The sequence below is a fragment of the Nyctereutes procyonoides genome, unplaced genomic scaffold, assembly GCF_905146905.1.
Source record: "Nyctereutes procyonoides isolate TBG_1078 unplaced genomic scaffold, NYPRO_anot_genome, whole genome shotgun sequence".
Classification (NCBI taxonomy): Eukaryota; Metazoa; Chordata; class Mammalia; order Carnivora; family Canidae; genus Nyctereutes; species Nyctereutes procyonoides.
This window is the reverse complement of record NW_026575146.1, coordinates 6,691,666-6,715,703: the sequence shown is the minus strand read 5'-3', so window position 1 is coordinate 6,715,703 and position 24,038 is coordinate 6,691,666. Positions and strand designations below refer to the sequence as shown.

At 39.9% G+C, this 24,038-nt stretch overlaps 2 protein-coding genes across 4 annotated transcripts in view; one reads left to right on the top strand and one right to left on the bottom strand.

The window, feature by feature from the left end:
- Positions 1–9,308, bottom strand: part of PCMT1 (protein-L-isoaspartate (D-aspartate) O-methyltransferase) — a 42,766-nt gene extending 33,458 nt beyond the window's left edge. For all 3 annotated transcript variants that reach the window (XM_055311051.1, XM_055311049.1, XM_055311050.1), the window contains exon 1: positions 9,065–9,308. In XM_055311051.1, the coding sequence (XP_055167026.1) occupies positions 9,065–9,293 (229 nt within the window). In that variant the 5' untranslated portion in view covers positions 9,294–9,308. The remainder of the gene's footprint in view (positions 1–9,064) is intronic.
- A 2,526-nt stretch (positions 9,309–11,834) lies between these two features.
- NUP43 (nucleoporin 43) lies at positions 11,835–22,269 on the top strand. Its single transcript, XM_055311900.1, has 8 exons — positions 11,835–11,997; positions 12,514–12,636; positions 13,462–13,539; positions 14,892–15,072; positions 17,052–17,187; positions 17,944–18,095; positions 20,159–20,281; positions 21,057–22,269. The coding sequence occupies exons 1-8, from the start codon at positions 11,878–11,880 to the stop codon at positions 21,284–21,286; spliced, it is 1,143 nt and encodes a 380-aa protein (XP_055167875.1). The 5' UTR covers positions 11,835–11,877; the 3' UTR covers positions 21,287–22,269.
- Positions 22,270–24,038: the final 1,769 nt, after the last annotated feature.

Below are 24,038 nucleotides of genomic sequence, written 5' to 3'. Positions count from 1 at the left end.
ACCAAGGGCCTTAATTAAATTAAATAATTATAATAACGGCTAACATTGGTCCAAATATGCAATAGATCCAAAGGAGAAGTTAGTAGGATTCAAAAAGGAAAATGCAATAGAATTCAAGCCATAAGCCAAGTAATAAAAAACTTGAAAAGAACCATGTAAAGATGTCTGTTTCTCTCAACTTGAAGGATGGGGAAGGGTGCAGAAAAAAAATGCTGTAAGAATCATGATTTATGACATGATTTCAAGCAACTGATTGAATGTAAAAACAAGGAAAAATATCTATTCCTCTACAATAGTGGAGGGATCTACGATATTAGAAACAGAAAGCAGGGAATAAACTCACAGCTGACTACATAACCCAGCCAAATGCTGACATAGCCATACAATCAATAACTAGTGATTTTCAGCACTTAAAAAATCAACAAAATCTGAACTTATTTACTGCTCAGAACAAAATGAAAATCATCAACTTTGACAATGTAAAAGAGCCACTAATAAGTTGGGAAATCAGAGGGAGAACTCCTAGTATCTTTTCTTTCAGAGTAGAAGGGTTACCAGAGGTAGTGTTAGTTTACACATTATGGAACAAGAAACGGAGGTTAAAGTATATTACTTAAGGTAACCACAAAAAAGGAAGCAAAAAAGTATAACTATATGGGGGAAGGGTGGGCGTGCAGGGTGTACATACTAATCCATCTCGGCAGAAGGTTAACAGAAAATGTCTAAAGCTGATAAAACAAGTAGTGACTAACCACATGATTTAAAGACATGAAGATAATCACCAGAAGAACCAAAAAATGTAGTTAATCAGGCTCCCTGCATGGAGCCTGCTTCTCCCTCTGCCAGTGTCTTTTTTTTTTTTAATTTTTATTTTATTTATGATAGTCACACAGAGAGAGAGAGAGAGAGGCAGAGACACAGGCAGAGGGAGAAGCAGGCTCCATGCACCGGGAGCCCGATGTGGGATTTGATCCCGGGTCTCCAGGATCGCGCCCTGGGCCAAAGGCAGGCGCCAAACCACTGCGCCACCCAGGGATCCCGTCTGCCAGTGTCTCTGCCTCTCTCCCTCCCTCTCTGTCTCTCTAATGAATAAATAAATAAAAACTTTTAAAAAAATAGTTAAAAGTGGTTCCCTCTACGCAATGAGTCTAGAGGTGGAGAGGAATGGAGCCAAACAATTATTTTTTTTTTCAATAGAAGCCTTTCTGTATGATTTTATCTTTTAACCATGTCCATATATTACTTGACTAAAAATTAATTTTGGGGCACCTGGGTGGCTCAGTTGGTTAAAGTGTCCAACTCTTGATCTCCATTCAGGTCTTGATCTTGGGGTGGTTAGTTCAAGCCCCATGTTGGGTTCCACCTAACCTTGTCCTAACCTAATTCTCCTCATACAAACAGTATGATTTATATAGATATATACACAATACACATACACACAGACCCCTCCAATTAGCACGATGTAAGATGTGGCAGGGGACTCCTTTTCCTTCACAGTGGTAGAATTTTAACTGGGTGCATTACTTAGCCTCTCTGTAGTTATGTGTAGTCTTACAATAAAGTTCTTGTCAATGGAACATACACAGAAATTTGTATGCAATTTCCAGATCATCCCCTTAGAAAGGAATGGAGGTTTTTCTCTTTTCCCATTCTTCTCCCCACTGGCTAGAATATGGAAATGATGGAGGTAAACTATCTTCAACCTTTCAGATGAGGGGAAGACTTTAGGAAGCACAAGAGAGACGGAACCCAGGTCCTCAACACTGTGGAACCACACTATTAGCTCTGAATTGCTTATACTTGGGTTGTTACAGGAGATGGAAACTGATTTTGTTTAAGCCATTGTTATTTTGGTCTTTGTTATAGCAGCTGAACAGGTACCGTAATGCACACAGTATCTGAAGAGGAAAACAAGATCAGTCTGAAGAATAGGATTAGAGTTGGAGCATGGGAATAGGCTGTATAATACCCTAAAGAGGCCTGAAAGCTAAGCAAGAGGTGTTTACATTTAATACAGTAAGCAACAGGAAGCCTGGGCAGGCAAGTGACTTTCTGCATAATGTGTAGAACAGAGCTGAGGGGAGGGACACTGAGAATGTGACAACCTATCAGACACGTGGAGGTGTATCATTCCAAGTGTGGACTAAGGCTGGAAGAGTACCAAAGAAAATACAGTAGAAGCGATGGCTAGGAAAGGTATCCATAAGAACTGCTGAGTTAGGGATGCCTGGGTGGCTCAGCGGTTCAGCATCTGTCTTCAGCCCAGGGCATGATCCCGGAGTCCAGGGACTGAGTCCCCCATCCGGCTTCCTGTGAGGAGCCTGCTTCTCTCTCCATGTCTATGCCTCTCTCTGTGTGTGTGTCTCTTGAATAAATAAATAAAATCTTAAAAAAAATGCTGAGTTAATATGGTGACAGTCTGAAAGAATCAATGACTACTCCAAGATTTTTAGTCTGGGAGAATAGAAGAACGGAAGCAACTGGCAGAACTGAAAAGGAAGAAAGCCTGTGTTGATATGAAGCAGGGAACACTGCCATGGACTTCAAACAAGTGTCTCTAAACTTGCTACAAAGTTACATCTCAATAAAAAAAGATTATGTTACATTATTCTACTTTATGTGACTTAAACAGTTGTTAATCATCTACTCTATATTCCTTCTCAACTATCAACATGCCAGGAAAAACAATAAGAAATGAACAAACTGGTAACCTTTTATTTCCTACCTAGAATGATTAGGAACAATAAGATGTAAGCAGAACTTGACATACTTTTGGTATAGAAAGTCTGAAAGAGATTAGGTTTAAATTCACACTATAGTCAAAGAAGAATTCCACATGATGGCTGGCAACTTATGATAAAGCATATCATCTAAGTACTAGAGTTTATTTAAAAATACATTTTTCTTACTAGATTTGTTGAGTCACTATGTTGTATACTTGAAAGTAATGTAGCACTCTGTGTCAGATAATTAAGAAAGAAAAAACACATCTTTCCCTGGACTGCTATCACCTCTAATAGATACATCAAGTTAACTATTTATTTTGACATTATCTCTTAAAGGAGGATGTTCCCTGGACTCCTCACATTTGACAAACTAAAATGTTATACAAAACTTTAAAATACAGGTAACCAAATGTTAACTTCTGTGGCTCTCTCCTAAATCACACACATTCTACAGCTGATTTTACAGAATCCATGATGCAACTGAAAGCACAGAATCTTGGATTTGGAAGGATCTTTAGGGGTTTAGTGCACAAACAAAGCTGATGGCAGATCTCTTCTATGATATCCCTTATAGAGAAATGATCAACCATTCTTTGCTTCAACATATCCAGTGACAGAAAACATTATTTTTCAAAGACAACTCTTTGTTAGGATAGCTTTGTGAATACTTCCTTATAATGAGCCAGAATTTGCCTTCCATTTGTCCTGGTTTGACCCTCTACTACACAAATTTCCTAAAATATTTAAACACTTGCTCTCTTAAGCTTTCTCATTGCTAAATCAAACCACCTCAATCCCATCAAATCACCATATAAAAATGCCAACTCTCATCATCTTGATCACTCCCCTAATAATCTTTTGTTTTTTTCACAAAAACATGCTACTTGTAAAGCATGTTGGCCAAAACTAAATGTAGTACTAATAAAAATATGTGGGACAGTATATGTGAAACAGTATATTTAATGTGGACCACATTAAATAGAATGTAATATAATACATCTAGATCTAGTGCTGTCCGATAGAACTTAAGATGATGGAAATGGCCTATGTCTGCACTAACAGGCAGCCTGTAGCCTCATGTGGCTATTGAGCTCTTGAAAAATATGGTTAGTATGACTGAGAAACTGAATTTTTAATTTCATTTAATTTTAATTGTTTTAAGTAGACACATTGATATCAAAGCCCCTTATCATATAAATTAAATCTTATTCAATCTAAGTTTACTTATGTACCTGTAAGATTGACTTGAAACAAATAAAAATGAGGAGGTATTTTCTGGATTTTTTTTTTAAAAGATTTCATCTATTTATTCATGACACACACACACACACACACACAGAGGCACAGGCAGAGGGAGAAGCAGACTCCATGCAGGGAGCCCGACATGGGACTTGATCCCGGGTCTCCAGGATCACACCCTGGGCCGAAGACGGCGCTAAACCGCTGAGCCACCCGGGCCGCCCTATTTTCTGGATTTTAATCAAATCCCAATTTTTGAAAACAATCCCTTAGGATTTTCTTAGCTGGTTCTATTTGGCCCATGAACACACATGATAAAACTAACGGAATATTGTCTTTTCCACAAGTTATGCTATTAGTGGCTAAGAACTGACACTAAATAGAAAAAGAAAATTATTCCAATTTATTTGCAGCAATAAATAAGGATACAAAAATTACAAATTATCATAATTCTTATCCAAATGTTTACTCAAGGGTAGCCCACGTGGCTCAGCGGTTTAGCACCGCCTTCGGTCTGGGGCATGATCCTGGAGACCTGGGATCAGGTCCCATGTTGGGCTCCCTGCATGAAGCCTGCTTCTCCCTCTGCCTCTCTCTCTCTCTCTCTTCTGTGTGTCTCTCATAGATAAATAAATAAAATCTTAAAAAAAAATGCCTACTCAAGGTCTCCACTGAAATGTCTTCTAAGCACCTCAAATACAACATCCCCAAAAATAAACTCCTGCTCTCCCACACCTCCTTGCACACCTCCTCCCCACCACCTGAAAGTCCCTGCTGCTCACTCACTCATTATTTCCAACTCAGAAAATGGCAAATCATTCCAATTGCCCAGGCCCAAACCTTACTGTCATATCCTTGACTCCAATCTTTCTCGAATACCCGAAATCCAAATCTAGCACATGTAATTTTCTCTGCTTGCAATGCCTGTCCCCTGGCTCTATCTGCCTAGCTAGAATTTCTTCCCCTCAACTAATTCTTTGCTCAAGTGACACCTTACTGAGGCCTTCCCTCCCACAACTGCAAACTTCACACCCAACACTCCCAGTCCTCCTTCCCTGCTCTGTCACATTATCATGTGACATACTAGTTATTGTAACTCGTCTGTTCCCATTAGAAGCAATCTACAAGAGAGAATATTTGTTTTGTTCAGTGCTGTAACTCTAGTGTTTGGCATATAGAAGACAGCTAAATATCAGTTGACTGACAAATCCTGTAAACATTATAGTATATACAAAATGACACAATCAAGAATGCAAAGTAAAAACTGAAATATTAGAGCAATGGATTGAATTTTTTTAACAAACAAAACTAGGTTAAAAGAATAAGTTGTTCTATATGGCCAGTATAGCATTTAAAATCTAACAAATTAAGAGTTAACCTTTTACAAATGCTCAGGTTTAGACACTTTGCTCTAGGAGACCACCTTTCTCAATATCATCCACCCCTGTCCCCATCTTTTCCAAACTTTTACCATGGCTTGAGATTATCCCAATAAAAGTATAAAACAAATTATAACTTAAGCATTACTTCTTAAATTGTCACATTTCCTGGATTAAACAGGCTCATAGTTGTTTTCAGTTAATTTAAGAGTACATTATCAGCTCATAATTATAAAATAACCATATTCTTCATTTCTATAGACCTACACTGTCCAATATGGTAGCCCTTAGCCACAGGTGGCAAGTTAAGTTAAATAATATAAAAATTCAGTTCCTGGACAGCCCAGGGCTCAGCAGTTTAGAGCCACCTTCACCCCAGGGCGTGACCCTGGAGACCCAGGATCGAGTCCAATGTCAGGCTTCCTGCATGGAGCCTGCTTCTCCCTCTGCCTGTGTCTCTGCCTCTCTCTTTCTGTGTCTCTCATGAATAAATAAATAAAATCTTAAAAAAAAAAAATCCAGTTCCTCTGATGTCTTAACCACATTTCAAATGCTGAATGCCACAAATATCTAGTGGTTACCATACTGAACAGGGGACTTTACAGAGAGCTCTAATGAGCAGAACTGTTATAGACACTTTTTCCCCAAGACTTTATTATAAAGCTTAAAACTAATTTGGCTAAAACAGTGGCAGAGTTTAATCTCATAATTTTCAATTCTCTGTGTTAGTGATTCTCAAAGCGTGGTCCCCAGACCAGTAGCAGTATTACTTAGGAACCTGACAAAAACACAAATTCCTGGGAGCACCTGGATGGCTCAGTTGGTGGAGCATGTGACTCTTAATTTCAGGATTATAAGTTCAAACTCCACATTGGGCATGGAGCCTACTTAAAAAGAATTAATCGATTTTTTAAAAATACAAATTCTTGAGCCACAGCAATCTGTATTTTAACTAGTTCTCCAGGTGATCCAGGAGATTCTGAAGTATGCTCAAGTTTTATACCACTGTTCTAAGTTACTTAAGAGTGGTTGTCAGAGTGGCTTAGTTGGTCATTCGTCCACCTTCGGCTCAGGTCATGATCCCAGGGTGCTGGGATCCAGCCCTGTGTTAGGCTCCCTGCTCTGTGTAAGTCTGTTTCTCCTCCCTCTGCCCCTTCCCCCTTCCATGTGCACGCGCTCCCTATCTCTCTCAAATAAATCAATAAAATATTTTTTTAAAAGAGTGGTTGTCATAATATAAGCTATGAAATATTATGAGATATACCATATACGTTCTACAATATTCCATAAATGATTTATCAACTATGAAATCATACACAACCATATTTCTATTATGACATCTCATAAAAGGAAAACTCAGTAGTTATTTTCAATATGATTATAATATTAAAATTAAAGCAATCATGAACTTTTTTTTTAATGTACAACTATAATTTGCTTCCTCTTCAGATCTGCAGATCCTTTTTCAGTTCAACATCAACGTAACACATTTTTTTAAGTCTTTTATTTTAATTCCAGTATAGTTAACAGTTTAGCACTATATTAGTTTTAAGGGTACAATATAGTTATTCCACGATATAATCACACTTTAATCTTTTTCTAAAGATTCAACTAGAAGCCTTTAAGTTAGGAGGAACACACAACAGTAGAATAACTAGGAAAAGGGAGAAATTTTCAAATTTTGTGCCAGTTGAAATTCTCACATGAGAAAATAGTACTTTCATAATAAACTAATAAATAGAAATGAAGTCTATTAGCTAGAATTCAGAAAGTAAACTAACATTGCACAAGTGTCACAAGAGGCTACACATTTTGAGCACTCTAATCTCCTATCATGAATCATGGATACAGTATAAGATTAAATATTTTCAGTATTAACATCCATGTATGTCAAATACTTATTATTAAATTTTCTGACAGAAAAACATCCTTAAACGTTTCAGCTAGGAGTAATAACACGATGCAATAAAATGATTATAAAACCACTGGGAAAAGAGCTAGTTTTGACTTACAAGTTTGGCCCCAAAAGAAGAGTCATGAAGAGCATGATTACAAATTTCTGCCATAGCCAAGTATCTCCTGTGATACTTTACCAGTGGAAAATTACTTAATCATAATTTGTGCATAGAATGTTTTGGACGTGTACACTGAAAAAGCAGGCACTAGATCATTTTAAGAAATGTTATTAAAATATTTACAACAAAAAAATAAAAAATAAATAAAATAAAATATTTACAACATACTGAGCTTATGTGTAATCCATGGGAACCTAAATCACACTTAAAAACACTGTCTCAGCATATGAATATCCACTTCCACTCAAATATCCTTCCATAAAGTGAACACTGGCAATGCTTGACAGAATTTTGAAATCTAAACATTTTTCGTTACTAAATGCAAAGGACACAATTTCAAAACTTTCAAATACTGCAAAAAAAAAAAAAAAGTCAAATGACTATTAAGTACTAATCATGTGCCAGACAAGGATATTAATTTCTCTCACTTACCTTGGTATTCCTAGCACAGATCCAAGCATATAATGTATATTTAACTGCATTTGTGAAAAAAGGAATGAGTATTGAGAGAGTTCAAAGATCAAAAAAAAAAAGTCCTAGCCCTCGACGAGGTTACAAATCGAATTAGGAAACATGACAAGCACAAGAAAAGCTAAATAACATACGACAATTAAAAAATACCACGTGGGCAGAGTACGATTATTCGCAAAGTCGGTGGCAAACAGAGTGCTATGAATTCTGACTAGAGTTAAGTAAGGTATTAGGGAGTGCGGTCCTTCTGGTCTCCCAACCAGACAGCAACACCGCATCTCGACCTAAAAACAGGAGAGTAACACAGCACTCATCCCACCCTAAAATCACCGTAAAAGGAAGGAATACAATAACTAAAGAGAATGATATAAAGAAACTGCCTTGAAATAAAGCTAGAACATTCCACACACACACACACACACACACACACACACACACACACACACACACAATCGTTGGTTGGATCCCAGGATCTCTAAAAGCTCCTAAAATACAAGTCTCTCGGGAAGAGCGTTTCTGATTCTTTCTTCCTCCGTCCCCCGCGAACATCTCCACTGGACAGCTGCCCCAGAAATTTCTCCCAGCATCCGCAATGACAATACTCTCATCTTTCCCTCCCTCCCCTCGCCTGTATCAGACGGTGGCATCTCCCTCCAGAGGAAAAAACGGAGGGCGGGGGAGGCAGCATAGGAAGGAGAGAATGCTAGCAGCGTGGCCGATTATCAGAGAGGAGGAAGGCGAGAAAGACGCGGGGGTCGAGGGTGGGGTCGCCTCGGATCCGGCTCAGCCTCCGGGTCAGGCCAACATCCCCCCCCCCCAGGGCACGCCCCTCGCCCGCCAGACCCGACCGAGCAGGCGGCGGACTCGAGTGACAGCCCCACCACCTGTGCCGCAGCCCTTCCCCCAGGCCCGTGGGGCGACGCCTGCCCCTGCCCCACCACGAGCTGCCGGTGGCTCCTTCCCTGCCCTTCCCGTCCACGTCGCCAATGAGTGACAGGTCCCGGGGGAGGCAATCGCAAGCGCACGCCGTTCGATACTGCTGGCGCCAGCCCGCGCCGTACCCTCCAGCCCGCACCGGTGGGGGCGTAGGCAGAGCGTTCCGGGCGGCCCAGGGGGACCCAGTCCGGGCCTAGCCTGGCCCAGTTGCCCCACACGGGGCGGGGGTGGCACTTACTGCGGAGATTGTGGATTAGCTCCGAGTGGCTGGCGCCGCCGGATTTCCAGGCCATCGCTAAGCACACCCGGAGCAGGTACAGAACCACCTTCAGCGCGGCGACGGTGCCCAGCAGCTTCCCCAGGAGTGAGACCACCTCCCACACGGTCACCGCCCCGCTCGCGTCCCCGCTGGAGTCTCCGCTGTGACTGCTGTCGCCGCCGGTGCCGCCACTGCGCGCTCCCGGCATCCCCCGCGGCACGCATGCGCTCTGTGACGCTGCGCGGCCTCGGGTGCGGCGGGGTGGGGCCGCAGGCAGGGGTGGCCTCGTGCCCCGCCGACTGCTCGGGTGGCTGCTGCGGCTGCTGCGGACCGGCTGGGAGCCCGGGCTGAGTCAGCGCCGCCGCCGCCGCCGCCGCCGCCGCGTGCCACCCCTCTGAGGCCTCGGGCCGCGCGCCGCCAACTTGCTGAGCTCGCCTGCGGCCGGACGGGGTGGGCCCCGGCGCGGTCGGTCGCGTGCCTGGCTGCGGCCTCGGTCGCCCGGCGCGGTGGCAGGGCGGCGGGACCGGTGCGTGCCGCCGCGTCTGCCGGATCTGGTTACGCCGCTGCGGCTAGCTCCGTCGTCGCAGCTGAGTCAGCGGTCGCGAGCCGCGGGTCCGCTCCTATAGCTGCCCAGGTTGTTGGGCGGTGGGCTTCCTTCGTGCCGCCTCACCCAACCCACTTGTCTAATGTTCAGGTCGGTGAGAGTCAGAGCTCCGTTTGGCGGAGCCCGGATAATCTTAGAGCCAGGGGGGCAAAAGCCCTTTCCCTCCCGAGCACGCGAGCCTCTGCGCCGTGCCAAGTACGTCGGTATTTGGTTGTAGCAGAGAGCTGGGGACCCGGGTCTGTTGCAAGTCTCCAGCGCAGCTTCGGAGAGTGGGAGGGCACCGTGGCAAGGGAGTGGGGGTGCAGCGTGGGAGTGCTTTCGGCTAAAATTAACACGGTATCTGATGGAGGATGCGTTATTCTCCGGACGCGAGTGTGCATTTTCAGCTGATTAATCCCCACAGATGCCACCGTTAGACTGGACACCAGCTTTACCGCTATCAGCCCTGCAAGACAATGAGTGAGAAGCTGACGGGGAACATTTACCCGTCGCCTCCAACTTGCTGACTCCTAATCAGAACTCTGACAGAATCCAGTCATCATTTACTCCAATAAACTGTTCAGAAGGGAAACAAAGCAACGTCAAGACCTCTCTACACTACCGCGTGAGCAGCGGTTTTCAAATTCCAGTTCTCACCGGATTTTGTCGAGTGTAACGCAGCCAACTACCATTCCGAAACATACTTGTACATTTCCTGTTTTGTTTTTTTTTTTTGTGACATAAATGAAACCACACTCAAAGCACTATTCTTTAAGAGACTGATACACTGCCTACTGCACGAAGGAAGCCCCTCAGTGTTCTTTAATATGAGAAATAAAATGGTCAGTTTGGGACTCTATTGGTTTTCTATCTCATCTCTCATCCGTCTCTCGATGTTTCCTAGTTAAAAGAATAAAATCGTCTATTCTCAACAAGACCCTGATAAGTCTCTCTAGAGCTGCCCTACACAAATTGGATCTACATGTGGTCCTACAGTAAGCTGTGGCTGTGAAATAGGACTACCAAGGTCAGTTAAGAAGAAGATATCATGGCTCCATTTAAAGAAGCAACCAACACACAGCTATGAATGTAGTAGAAAGGACACTTAAAAAAAAAAACAATGAAAAAAATAATAAATAAATAAATAAATGATATCTTTTGTATACATTTAAATTGGGGAGATCTGGGATGCCTGGGTGGCTCTGCAGTTGAGCCTTCGGCCCAGGGCATGACCCTGGAGACCCAGGATTGAGTCCCACATCGGGCTCCCTGCGTGGAGCCTGCTTCTCCTTCTGCCTGTGTCTCTGCCTCTCTCTCTCTCTCTCTCTCCCTCTTCATGAATAAAATCGTTAAAAATAAATAAATAAATTGGGGCGATCTGCCTTAAAAGAAAACAAGCAACACAAGGCAAAATATAAGTACCATTCTGGTCTAGATATCAAGTGCTATGTTTATTTAGATATTCATGCACTGCAGAAATCAGGAAAAGGTAGGGGAAGGAACTGGTCTTTGAAGGATGGCCAGGATTCTAAGAAGCAGAGAGGAATAAGAGGATTATTATAGGTAAGTCAAAGCACCGAAGAAGGAACCTAGAGCATGATTCCTAGGCTGTCGATGTTACATATCAAACTCATTAATTATATACATAAATGAATTAAGGAAAGTTGCACAGCTAGACAGCAGATGTCAAAACTAGAATTGTAGCTTTTAGAATTCCAACTCCAGGCTACAACAGTGTGTATTAACAACTTTGAAGCAAAGTATCTAAGAGGCAAAGAGGGAGAACTTTAGAATAAGTTTGTACAATAATGAACGTACTTCCATGAGAATTTAAGGATTTTCAGTATTTTCTATGGGGGCTGTGGTGCAAAACTGAATGCTCAGGTGTAATTACTAGGTGGTTTCTCTTGCATTGATTTTGAGTCTGCTCTTAAGTTTCTTTTATATTGTACAATTATTGCACAAATGCACCGTTTCAGTGTTCCTATACTGACTTTGCAGACTGTTCAGAGCCACCGCAGGCAGCAAGGGCTCCCTAACCTCCTCCGGCTGGGGGGGTTGATGGTATCCGAACTGCGGAAGGACGAGAATTGGCTCTCCGCAGCCACCGTCCGCCTGGTAACGTCCTGCCCAATCAGGACTCCGCGGGAAGGGGCGGGACTCAGAGGCGCGCGCTCTGCTGCTGCCTCCGCGCCCGGTTGCTTCTGCCATGGAGGATATTTATGCAAAGTTTGTGTCTCAGAAAATCAGCAAAACCCGCTGGCGACCGGTACCTGCCGGGAGCCTGCAGACCGCGGATACCTTCGCTGCGGGCTCTTGGGACAATGAGGTACCTCCGCTGCCGGATGGGCAGCTCCTGCTTCCTCCCTTAGTTCTGGAACCGCGCCGCTGGCGGTCAGCGCGCCGCGCGCCTCTTCGCTCCTCGCCGTCTCCGTCCCCCGAGGTCCCCCGTGTCAGGTTCGGTTGTCCCGTACCTCGGAGGCCGTCGTTGATGTGCCTGAGCCTCGAGTCTCGTTGTGTTTTAAGTTACCACCTTCCAGGGACGCGTGGGTGGCTCAGCAGTTGAGCGTCTGCCTTCGGCTCAGGGCATGATCCCGAGATCCTGGATCGAGTCCCACTTGGGGCTCCCTGCGTGGAGCCTGCTTCTCCCTCTGCCTGTGTCTCTGCCTCTCTCTGTGTGTGTGTCTCTCATGAATGAATAAATAAATCTTAAAAAAAAAAAGTTGCCACCTTCCAGTTATCTGAGGTGCTTTTAAAGCAAGGTTGCTTGAAGGCAATACGGGATCTTAATGTTGGAGAGTTTGATGTATAGTTCATGTCAAGAGAAAACTTTTCTGTCTTGCAGGAAAATTATGTTTCACTGTGGTCTATTGGAGATTTTGGGAACTTGGACTCCGATGGAGGGTTTGAAGGAGACCATCAGTTACTGTGTGGTATCAGACACCATGGTGATGTAATGGATTTACAAGTAAGTCTGTGTAACATCCAACAGCTAACTTTTAAAAAACTGAGGGTAGTATATATCTAGGGGTGCAAAGGACCTTAAAGTTTGTCTAATCTCATCCCGGTTTACAGGAAACTGAGTTCTCTAAGGTTATGATTTGGTAACATTATGTAGCAGAAACCTAATGGCAGAATCAGAACTGGAGAGGGGCATTTAATCACAGTTTTAAAAATTCTGATTGGTTTAATTAGTTGGCTATCCACTGTGCGGCAGACACCATTTGGGGAGCTTTAGGAAACATAATTTTCGTCACGTGCTTGTGAATCAGGTGTTTTATGTCACTATGGGACAAATCCTGTGCAAGGCACTTACCATGATTTTGCTTTTTGAATTCTTATAACAACCTTCCAAGTGGGGATTAGCTCCTCCATTTTAAAGATTTGCCAAAGGCCTAGAGAACTTAACTTGGCCAATGTCTCAAAGCCGATAAAGTGAGGGGAATGGTACTAAGTTTTCAAATCCTGGTCTGTAGGACTTGAGAGTCCCTGTAGTTTCTTCTATAGAAAGCTGCATAACCCTGAGAATGATTATTTTCTAAACCTCTATGGTAGTAGTCCAAATTAAATCAGTTCTAGGTGAAGGAGTTTAGGGGGATAAATTATTCTTCATGACAATTCTTTTATTTGTGTAGTGGTTTTGAATATTCAGATCGATCATCACATTTTATTTGCTTAGCACTTAGAGGCTCTTTGCATTTTAAAATTGTCATACTACTAATTGAGTTAAACAAATGGGCTTCCTCTCTATAGATATTTCTGAATCTATAACAAGCAAGAATTTTCTATTCAGTTTTTTGACCAGGAAAGAATTGTAGCTGCTTCATCAACAGGATGTGTAACAGTTTTCCTTCACCATCCAAATAACCAGGTAAAGAATTTTTGCTTGAAAACTGAATTTATATTTTATTTTTAGGAGGCCCTAAACCGGACTGTACATAATAACGACACAGATAAGTTTCATACTCTCAAAATATGGAGGGAGGAGGCATCATATTACCTATCCTTTAGTAGATTAATTCTCAACTGGGTTTATGTGAGCTTTTATTGAAATTAGATATGTCTTAAATTCTTTTAGTCCAGAGCTATCAATATAGTTTTCTGGCAAGTAATTTTCTTGTAATTTTCTCTTCTAAGTTCTTGTTTTGATCTTTCAAAGAAAGAGCACCTTCTAGCTTGTGTATCATGAGAGAAAACAGGGACAGCTGTTTTTTTGCTTCTTTGAATAGAACTTTGTTTTTACTTAGAAGAGAGGATGCATAATATGAAGACTTGACATTTTTTCTAATGCCTTTCTTTTGTATTAAAAACTCAAGTACTAAAAAAAATAAAAACCCAAGTACTGACCTTCAGAGCACAATGGTAAGGCAGTCCTTTAAAGTAGCCCCATTTGTAGTAACACTTTTAAGTTGCTGGAAAAGAGTGCTTATATAGATTTTTGGGTTCACAAAGGTCATCTTCCTAATAGGCATGCCTAGTAAATGTAAGACCTAAATCCTCTTAAGTATTTTTTTTTTAATGGTTTCACTTAGAAAACACTGGAGATTTGGGGTGTCTGGGTGGTTCAGTCAATTAAGCATCTGTCTTTGGCCCAAGTCATGAACCCAGGGTCCTGTGATGGAGCCCCACATGGGGCTTAGGCTCCCTGCCCAGCGGGGAGCCTGCTTCTCCCTCTCCCTCTGTCTGCCACTCCCCCTGTTTGTGCTTACTCTCTATCAAATAAATAAAATAAAAAAAAAGATTTATTTCTTAGTTGTAGGCTAATTCCCTTAAGCATTTAGAGTAGCTTTTGAACATACAACTATCTGATACCTCAATCATTTCTTTGAGATAAATTTGAGATATTATTCTAACTCTGGAAAACAAAGGGTTGCAGAAGGGAAGGTGGGTGAGCAGATAGGGTAACTAGGTGACAGGCACTAAGGAGGGCACTTGAGGGGGTGAGCACTGGATGTTATATGTTGGCAAATTGAATTTAAATAAAATATTTTTAAAGTTTGAGATATTAATAGGATTTCGTTTTTCATCGAATACAGTGTATACAGAACTTTGATGGAAGTAGTTTCTAGGCTTTAGTGCCCAGAAATACAAAGGAAAAAGGAGAGAGTTACTCTTTTTCTAGAAGGGTGTGGGCCAGGATTTTAAAATACTCTTTATTCAGGGAAAAGTGCTAGTTTTTAGGGCTTCGCTTTGTTTAATCATATCGTCATTCTGGAAACCTAGACTCTGTCAGTCAGCCAGCAGTGGACAGCAGCTCACTACCACACAGGCCCAGGAAGTCCTTCCTATAGCAGTGCGCCCTGCACAGGTGTTGTGTGCAACAGCCCAGAAATTGTCACAGTTGGAGAAGATGGTCGAATAAATCTCTTTAGAGCTGATCACAAGGAGGCTGTGAGAACCATAGGTAAGCAAAATATATTTCTTTTGTTATCACATAATTGAGCACCTACCAGATGTTAAGCAAACGTAATGCTAAGTGTTTGAAGGATGTGATAATATACAAAGTAGGAGCCCTTTACAAGACAAATGTTGATAAGACATGTAGGAATGAGTGACAACAAAAGAAAAGCTGTTTGATTTTTTTTTTTTTTTTTTTTTTTTTTTTTTTTACTGGAGAGGATAATGGAAGAATTGAGGAGCAAGAGGCAATTAATTTAAACTAGGTTCTGGACCACAAATAATTCTAAAAGATGGCACACCAAACAAAAGGAATAAAATGGAGGCAGGATAAGTCCATTCAGAGAATGACAAGAAGTATAGTTTTAGATATTTACATAGGAGAGGGGACAGATAAGCAAGAAAATTAAATTGGGGCCAGGTTTTGAAGAGTCCAGTGCACAACCACAGAGGTTACATTTTGTTAGGTGGGCAACTAAGGAGCCATTGAAACTTGAGGCAGGGGGATGATACACTCCCTGTGATGTTTTGGAAGGATTATTCTAGTCTAGTAGTTCTTAACTATGCTTCACATTGTCAGACTTGCCTGACAATAGTTTTAACGATCCACCACCCTAGACCTCCTGAATCAGACCTCTGTGGATTGAGCCCATGGATCCATTTTTTGTGTTGTTTGTTATTTTTAATTCTGAAGAACACTTATTTAACGATTAAGGACCATTGCCTGGAGTTTAGAGCAGTGTCACAAAACAAAAGGCAAGAAGTAGATGCTAAATTATGTGATATTAAGCTTAAACCCTCTAGGTAGGGATGCCTGAGTGGCTCAGTGGTTGAGCATCTGCCTTTGGCTCAGGACATGATCCCGGTCATGGGATCGAGTCCCACATTGGGCTCCTTGCGAGGAGCCTGCTTCTCCCTCTGCCTGTGTCTCTGCCTGTGTGTCTCTCATGAATAAATAAAATCTTAAAAAAAAAAAAACCCTCTAGATAAAGGTAAAGGACCAGTATACCAATCCAGAAGGACTTCATGGAGAAGAGAGTTAATGAGGCTAAAGATGAATAGATTTTTTTTCTAAGATTTTATTTTTTAAAGATTCCATTTTCATTTATCTGAGAGAGAGGAGAGAGTGAGCACAAGCACCAGAAGGGGAAGAGGCAGAGGGAGGAGACGGAGGCTCCCCCCTGATCAAGGAGCCCAACATGGGGCTCAATCCCAAGGCCCTGGGATCATGCATGACCTGAGCCGAAAGCAGACACTTAACCAACTGAGCCACCCAGGCGCCCCTTAAGATTTTATTTTTAAATAATCTCTACACCCAACATGGGGCTTGAACTTAGAACCCTAAGATCAAGAGTTGCATGCCCTATCAACTGAGCCAGCCAGGTGCCCCTAATGATGAATAGATTTGAGATAAGTCAGCCAAATGATACAAGTTCTGAATAAGCTATATAGGAAGCACTGAGGTTGGGAGGTTCTGGGTTAAGCACTAGCGGGAGATAAAAAACTGGAAATAGAGGAACTTAAATAGCTGTCTCAGCATTGGAGGGTAATAGTCGTAAATGGAAATAGAGAAATATGTGAAAACTCAGCCCTCTGTTTGGAAAACAGCTGTTCTGTAAGTGATAATTTTTCTATCAAAGGAGAGTCCATTTTAACAGATATATTCCTGTGCGTTTTTCTATAGAAATTAAACTGACTTATTTAAAAGTTCACTTGTAATATTTCAATCAATAGAAGGAATGCAAATTAAGAATTTTGTGGAGGGGCGTCTGGGTGGCTCTGTGGTTGAGAGTGTCTGCCTTTGGCTCAGGTCCTGAGCTCAGGGGCCTGGGATCCAGTCCCACATCCGGCTCCCCATAGGGAGCCTGCTTCTCTCTCTGCTTATGTCTCTCTCATGAATAAATAAATAAAATCTTTTTTTAAAAAAAGGGAATTTAATGGGAAACAGGACTCATTAACACACACTACTGTTTTCTTAATTTGTAGACAATGCAGATAGCAGTACACTCCATGCTGTAACCTTCCTTCGAACTCCTGAGATTCTTACAGTAAATTCAATTGGGCAGTTAAAAATATGGGATTTCAGAAAACAAGGAAATGAGCCTTCTCAGATATTATCACTGTAAGTTTTCATTTGTAATTTTAGTAGTGAACAATTAATTTGTTCAATTGTTTATAACAACTGACTTTAAACCATATTGTATTTTAATTGCATTTGAAGAGAATGATCCCTGATTAAATTTGGTAAAGCAAGTATAATTTGATGAGCTTGGTACTGCTCTGCTGCATATTTACTAAAATATTTGTCATATTGATTCAGAGCCTGTATCTCTTGGAAGTTATATTATTTAATGGGGAATTTAATTTTGCTCAGCAAATGATTCTACTGATACAATGCACTCCTGATGTGATTGGGATAAAAATACAATCCAAGATATTTTTCCTGAGCAAAAAGTTTTATGTGTGCAATTTTCTCTAATAAGAATATAGGAAAAAAAAGAATATAGAATTTGTCAAAGTGAAAAAGTAATTATATACGCAAAATATTAAGTCAGGTAAGAAATAATATGCTGTTTAGTTGTACATAAAGTTTTTTAAATGCCAAGAAATGGAAATACGTTTGCACATCTTACCATCAGATTATCGTGCTCCTTATGTCTCCAAATTGAAGAGAGAATAACTTTGGCTTTAATTCCATTGCAAAATTCTAATATTTAGAAATATATTTAATGCACCCAATTTTTGACATGATTTAAGTTCAGCCAATAGCTCCAGCCACAAAGTTATTTAGTTGCTAGAGTGAAATATGTTTCATGGATTATGCAAAGATAAATCATACTTCACAACATGTTTGATGTCATTATATCTCCTATAAAAGGACTGGTGACCGAGTGCCCCTCCACTGTGTTGATAGACATCCCAACCAGCAGCATGTTGTAGCTACTGGTGGCCAGGATGGAATGCTGAGTATTTGGGATGTTAGACAAGGTACTATGCCTGTGTCTCTGCTGAAGGCTCATGAAGCTGAAAGTAAGTGCTGTGGAGATACACAAGTCTTTTTTGTTGGGTGGTAATCTGATGTATTATAAGCAGCTTTCCGTAATAAGACATATGGATCATTTTATGTTGTAGGTTTTGGCTGAATTATGTAAATGTTATAATAACTAATCCCTTTTTATTTGACAACTTATTCAGTATGTTTCTTTATTCTATCCAAAACCACAGTGATTAATTATCCTTACATGTTCATCTTTATGTGCTTTTCTTAGGATAATTTTTTTGAAGTAGAATTCGGAAGCTAAAATATTTGTATAGTTTCAAAGCTCTGATACGTGTTATCAAACTTAATACATAAAAATATTATACATAAGTTTATATTGCCATACTCCATATAAGAGGATGCCCTTTTCCCACTTAAATGCAGGCTATCATTGTTAATATTTGCCAATCTATGTGTTCCTCAATTTATTATTGTACTCTTTTTTTTTTAAACAACAGTATATATAGGATCTTGTCCCTTTTTTGTTCATCTTTTGATTTTGGTGGGGATTTTTTTGACTAGACATATTTTTCATTTTACCACTATTGTTGATATCATGACTGAATTACAATTTTAAATTCTGACTTAAGAGAAGTTTATATTAAGCCCTGCTTGAATAAAAGTACAAAAGCAGAAGCATACCAGCATTTTAATTTCTTAGTTTAAGTTTCACATTATTACCTTGGAAAGATAAATGATTTTTAAGATTATATTTAAGAAGCAAATAAAATGATAGAAATTTTTTTGCCTCTTCTAGTTATAACCAACCCAGGGGGAAAAAGGAATAAAAAGAAATAGAATATGTCCTCTTGGAACCTGATGTTGGTAGTGATAGTAGAATTACAAACTTTCAGATCTCTTCTTCCAGCCCCTTCTTAACTGCCAGCCTGTATTGCTCAGCAATACAAATGTAACAGATTGTATTTTATTGTTTTGATTCATTCTGACACTTAGCTAGAAATGAAATAAGATGTTTTAGTATGGAGGTTTGTTTTCTACTTTGAAAATAAATTAAGAATCTTGGTTTATATAGTCTGCTTACGGCTCTACAGGCTATTCTCTTTCACTTTTTAAAAATGAAACGGCATGAATATATTTTATATAGGGATTTGCCCAAAAGCTCTCCTCCTGAGGAAGGTGACCTTTTAATGTTTTGTGGTATGATGCTTAATTGTGGTAACTGTCAGAATAAATGGCCCACTTGCAAGCATGTGCCTTCTGTTACTTTCTATGCTATGTCCTGGGCACATTCTATGCTGCCTCTTTAAGGTTCTAATACAGAATCAGAGAACCCTTGTTCACAGACTACCTGTGTGCTTACTTGTGTGCTGCAGAGAACCTCCTAAGGTGTCCTGGCCAGTCATTGGCTCCCATTTGTCTTGACAAACACAAAGTTTTTGTTCCCTTAAAGTTTAGAACTTGAAGGATCCTCAGTCCCAGATTGGATTCTTAAAAGCCCTCCATCTGAAACTGAGTCCAGGTTCTGGGAGCATTTGGGTTTTAGTTGACTAGGAGCTAGTTGCTCTTTCTGTAATATATACCAGAAGTATCCAGAAACTTGGCAGGAAGCAAAATTGAACTGCTGCTTAGAAATTCATTTGTATGTTACTTTTATGATTTTTTTTCTCTCTTTTTCCAGTAACATAACCTTCATATGTTAATGACACAGGAATTGAAAATAAGGAAACTTACCAATTGAAAAAAATATTTTAGGAATTCTCCCATTCTCATACTTTTCCATTAAAAAAAAAATGTAATAGGTCAGATGGTTAGCATTTATTTTCATTGACTTGCTGGCCTAATACACAAGTAGATTTACTTGACTTCTTTATCCAATCTATGTGTTATAGCGATTTATAGAATTATATTACATCTTCTTGTCTTTAATTCTGAAGCCTTTGGTTTTTATCAGACATGGAGTTTGAAAGTAAGATGAAGGCTAATGAAGATGATCCCTGAAGACAGGGTTTTAAAGTTTGTTCAACTAATCTGCACAAGAATTAGCTTCTTGGAGAAAAAAAAAAAAATTGGCATCTTGGTTCTTATCTTTTAGTGTGGGAAGTTCACTTTCACCCATCCAACCCAGATCATCTATTTACTTGTTCTGAGGATGGATCCCTCTGGCATTGGGATGCCTCCACAGATGTACCTGAAAAATCATCACTGTTTAACCAAGGTAAAAGGATTTAATGAAGATTCTTGTGTATAATTTTGTTTTAGTTTTAAATACCACATTAGAAATTCTCAGATTTTTTAACATTAAAGAATGATAGAATGTTTCCATTCTCCCGCCTTAGGGTAAATTCTAGTATTGTAGGGTTTGAAATCTGTCAGCTGCTTAACTGCTATACTGCAGATGACTACAAATGCCATAAGCTGGCTAACTTTGCACAGCTAACTTCATGCTACCTTTCTGAGACTTTCCATTAAAGAATCACCAGAAAGATGGTCAAAATCTCCTACTTTGCTTTAAGACTTCAAATTTGATATCCATAGGATCCCATGGAAATTTGAGTATTTAACTGAATAAGCATTTGGTCAAAAATGGTGATGTGTGGGGGTACCTGAGTGGCTCAGTGGTTGAACGTCTGCCTTTGGCTCAGGTCATGATCCCAGGGTCTTGGGATCAGGTCCCACATCAGGCTCCCTACAAGAAGCCTGCTTCTCCCTCTGCCTATGTCTCTCCCTTTCTCTTTGTGTCTCTCATGAATAAATAAATAAAATCTTAAAAAAAAAAATGGTGATGTGTGATAATGGAATCATCACCCTGTTATTCTGAGAATTAAGTTTCAATCCTAGCCTTTTAAAAATATCAATAGAATTTCAGATGTTAAAAAAAAAAAAATAAAAAAAAAATAAAAAAAAAATAAAAAAAAAAAAAAAGAATTTCAGATGTTTACGAACATAAAATTAGTCTTAAGATGTTTTCCCCTTCTCTTTTTTTCTCACAGGAGGAAGAAATAGTACTTTTTTGTCTCACAGCATTAGTAACCAGGCTAATGTTCACCAGTCTCTTATAAGCTCCTGGCTCAGCACTGATCCTGCAAAAGACCGTATCGAAATCACAAGCTTGCTTCCCAGCAGGACTTTGTCTGTGAACAGTTTGGATGTTTTAGGTCCTTGTCTTGTTTGTGGAACTGATTCTGAAGCCATTTATGTTACTAGACAACTTTTTTCATGAAAATACTATAATCACAAGATTTCAGGTAAAGCATATTGTTAGCCTTTCAAGTTACAACTTCTATGCAAGTTTTTGGGAAATGCGAAATTTGCGGAGGAAGCTTCAGTAAACTCTTGTTAATGTCGATGCTCTGTTTTGGCTTTTGTCGGTTGAATGTTTTCTTCATAGTTGCAGAGTCAGATAGAGGACTCCTGTCAAGAGAACTGGAATCTGTGGAAGAATATCAGAGGGATCTTTTTGCTGATGTATACACCATCTTCAAACAGGTTTTTCTCACGGAACATGCTTTTCATGTTGTGGGACTGTCTCTCAGTTTTATAACAGTATGGGGGATCTTACCCACCCACCCCCATTGGCACTAGCCAATGTTAATGTTTATCCTTTTTATTACAGATATTTTCTTTAATCTTTTCACACTTTATTTCCTTAATAAGTTTAATAAACTTCATAAAGAATTGAGTTCAAGAAAAATGACAAGTTTTGTAGTGTTCACATTTTTTTAAAGGTTTTTTTTTAAAGGAAAGTGTTTGGACAGGTTCTTCTATTAGAGTAGATTTGAACAAAATTCTGTCAACTGCTTAGACCCAACTACATTTTTCCTAAGGGTTTTTGCTTTTATTTCATTTCACAACATAATTATTGCTGACCTGGACATTGTGCAATAAAATAGAATTTGGTATTAATAAGTAAGCTGGCTTCCAAACTACAATTTGATACATAACATAAATGAGACTAGTATGGTGATGTTGTAAGAGTAAAGAATTTTGCTGTCTTTGTCCTTATCTACAATGTTAATGATAACCTAACATTTGAGTTAGGGTTTTTGAGTATAATTGACACAATGTTACATTAGTTTCAGGTTAATATGTAGTGCTTACAGACAGTTTTGTGCCATTGTCTTTCCAAAGTTAAATATGTTACTGAATGTGAAAACCTTAATGACAGATCACTGCTATTCTGCTATTAAAGTGTGCATTCATTTACTTTATGACTCCATTGATAATAATGTAAGGTTTCATTTTTCTGTCCTAATAAATCCTTTCGATTTTTTTATGACATCTTACTTCGGGGAGGTTTGGTTTGGGGTTTTTTGTCAACATTTTAAACGGAATACATATATGCACCCTGTTTTTTTTATATATATTTGACTGAAAAATATTTATGTATTTATTTTTAAGATTTTATTCATATGAGAGAGAGAGAGAGAGACATAGGCAGGGGGAGAAGCAGGCCCCATGCAGGCAGCCTGACGGTGGGACTCGATCCCAAGTCTCCAGGATCAGGCCCTGGGCTGAAAGTGGCGCTAAACTGCTGAGCCACCTGGGCTGCCCGACTCAAAAATATTTAATAAAGTTAGTAACTTGAATTCCAAAGAATCAGAGATGGAAAGAAAATGTTGCCATAGGAATTTTTAATCTGTTTATGGTTTTATTGCTGAGACTAATTTTTAAGACTTTCTGTTATTACAAAAGTAATTCATTACAGAAAAAAGTCAAAAAATTTAAGTACTTATAATCTCAGAGACCATAGCCTTTTCATTCCCTTTTCTGTCCATCAACGTATATATGATTTATTAAAATGAAATATATCATGTTATATTTAAGGATATACATTCCCCAGCAGTAATCACATGATTTCCATAATAAAAACATAGCTATTAATTTTCCTTTGACTGATTTCCCTTCATATGAATGTCTTGCTGCAGCCTAAGCTCCCGTGTCCATTTCTTTACCTTCCAGGCATCCTCCCATTCCATTCAGCAGGCTCTGAGTGGGCTATGAGTTGATCTCACTCCTGGAAGACTAGCTCCTAGGTAGCACATTTTTCAAGTACAGTGAGTGGCAAGCTTGTTGTGCCTCTTTCATCTGCTGCAAAGTTTGAAGGATTCATATATGTTGTTACCACCCTTCTCAGTTTCCAGTGGCAATACATCCAACTTTCCTAGATTGTTATAGTAAATAATTGGTAGAGGGAGGGAGCCAGATGTGTAGGCTTAGAATACTAACTTGGGCCGCAAACAAGTTTCGGGTTTGAAGCTTTGCTTTGCCTTAATAGTATTTGTAACCATGAGTAAACGTAAATACATTTGAATAGTGTTAAATTTCGGGGATCCCTGGGTGGCTCAGCGGTTGGCCGTCTGCTTTTGGCCCAGGGCGTGATCCTGGAGACTCGGGATCGAGCCCCACATCAGGCTCCCTGCATGGAGCCTGCTTCTCCCTCTGCCTGTGTCTCTCCTCTCTCTGTGTGTCTCTCATGAATAATTAATAAATAAATAAAATCTTTAAAAAAATAGTGTTACATTTCTTATCAATTGATGAGTTATGCCAGATTTAATAAGAAACATAAGCTTTATGTAGTATAAATAAAACCCTAATTTATAAATTTACCATGCAGTTTGGTATCACTGCTTTTATTCAAAAACTATCAAATAGTTTGAGGGCTGTAGGACCACAGAGGTGGAAGGTACCTTGGAGAGCATCTCTAACCCAAATTTAACCATCATGTCTACAGCATTCCCAACAAATTATCATCCAACCTATACTTGAAAATATACTGTGATCAACTTTCCCATTTTCCAATGCAGCTTTTCCTCACTTGGACAGCTCTTATTGATAAAGCATTATGGCAGGGTTTTAGTATATGAATGGAATCTAAAACAATCCCATAAAAAAGTAGAATCATGTTATTGTGGGTTAATGAAATGATTATGTGAACCTACTGTGAGATACCCAATCACCAATCAGTTTACTAA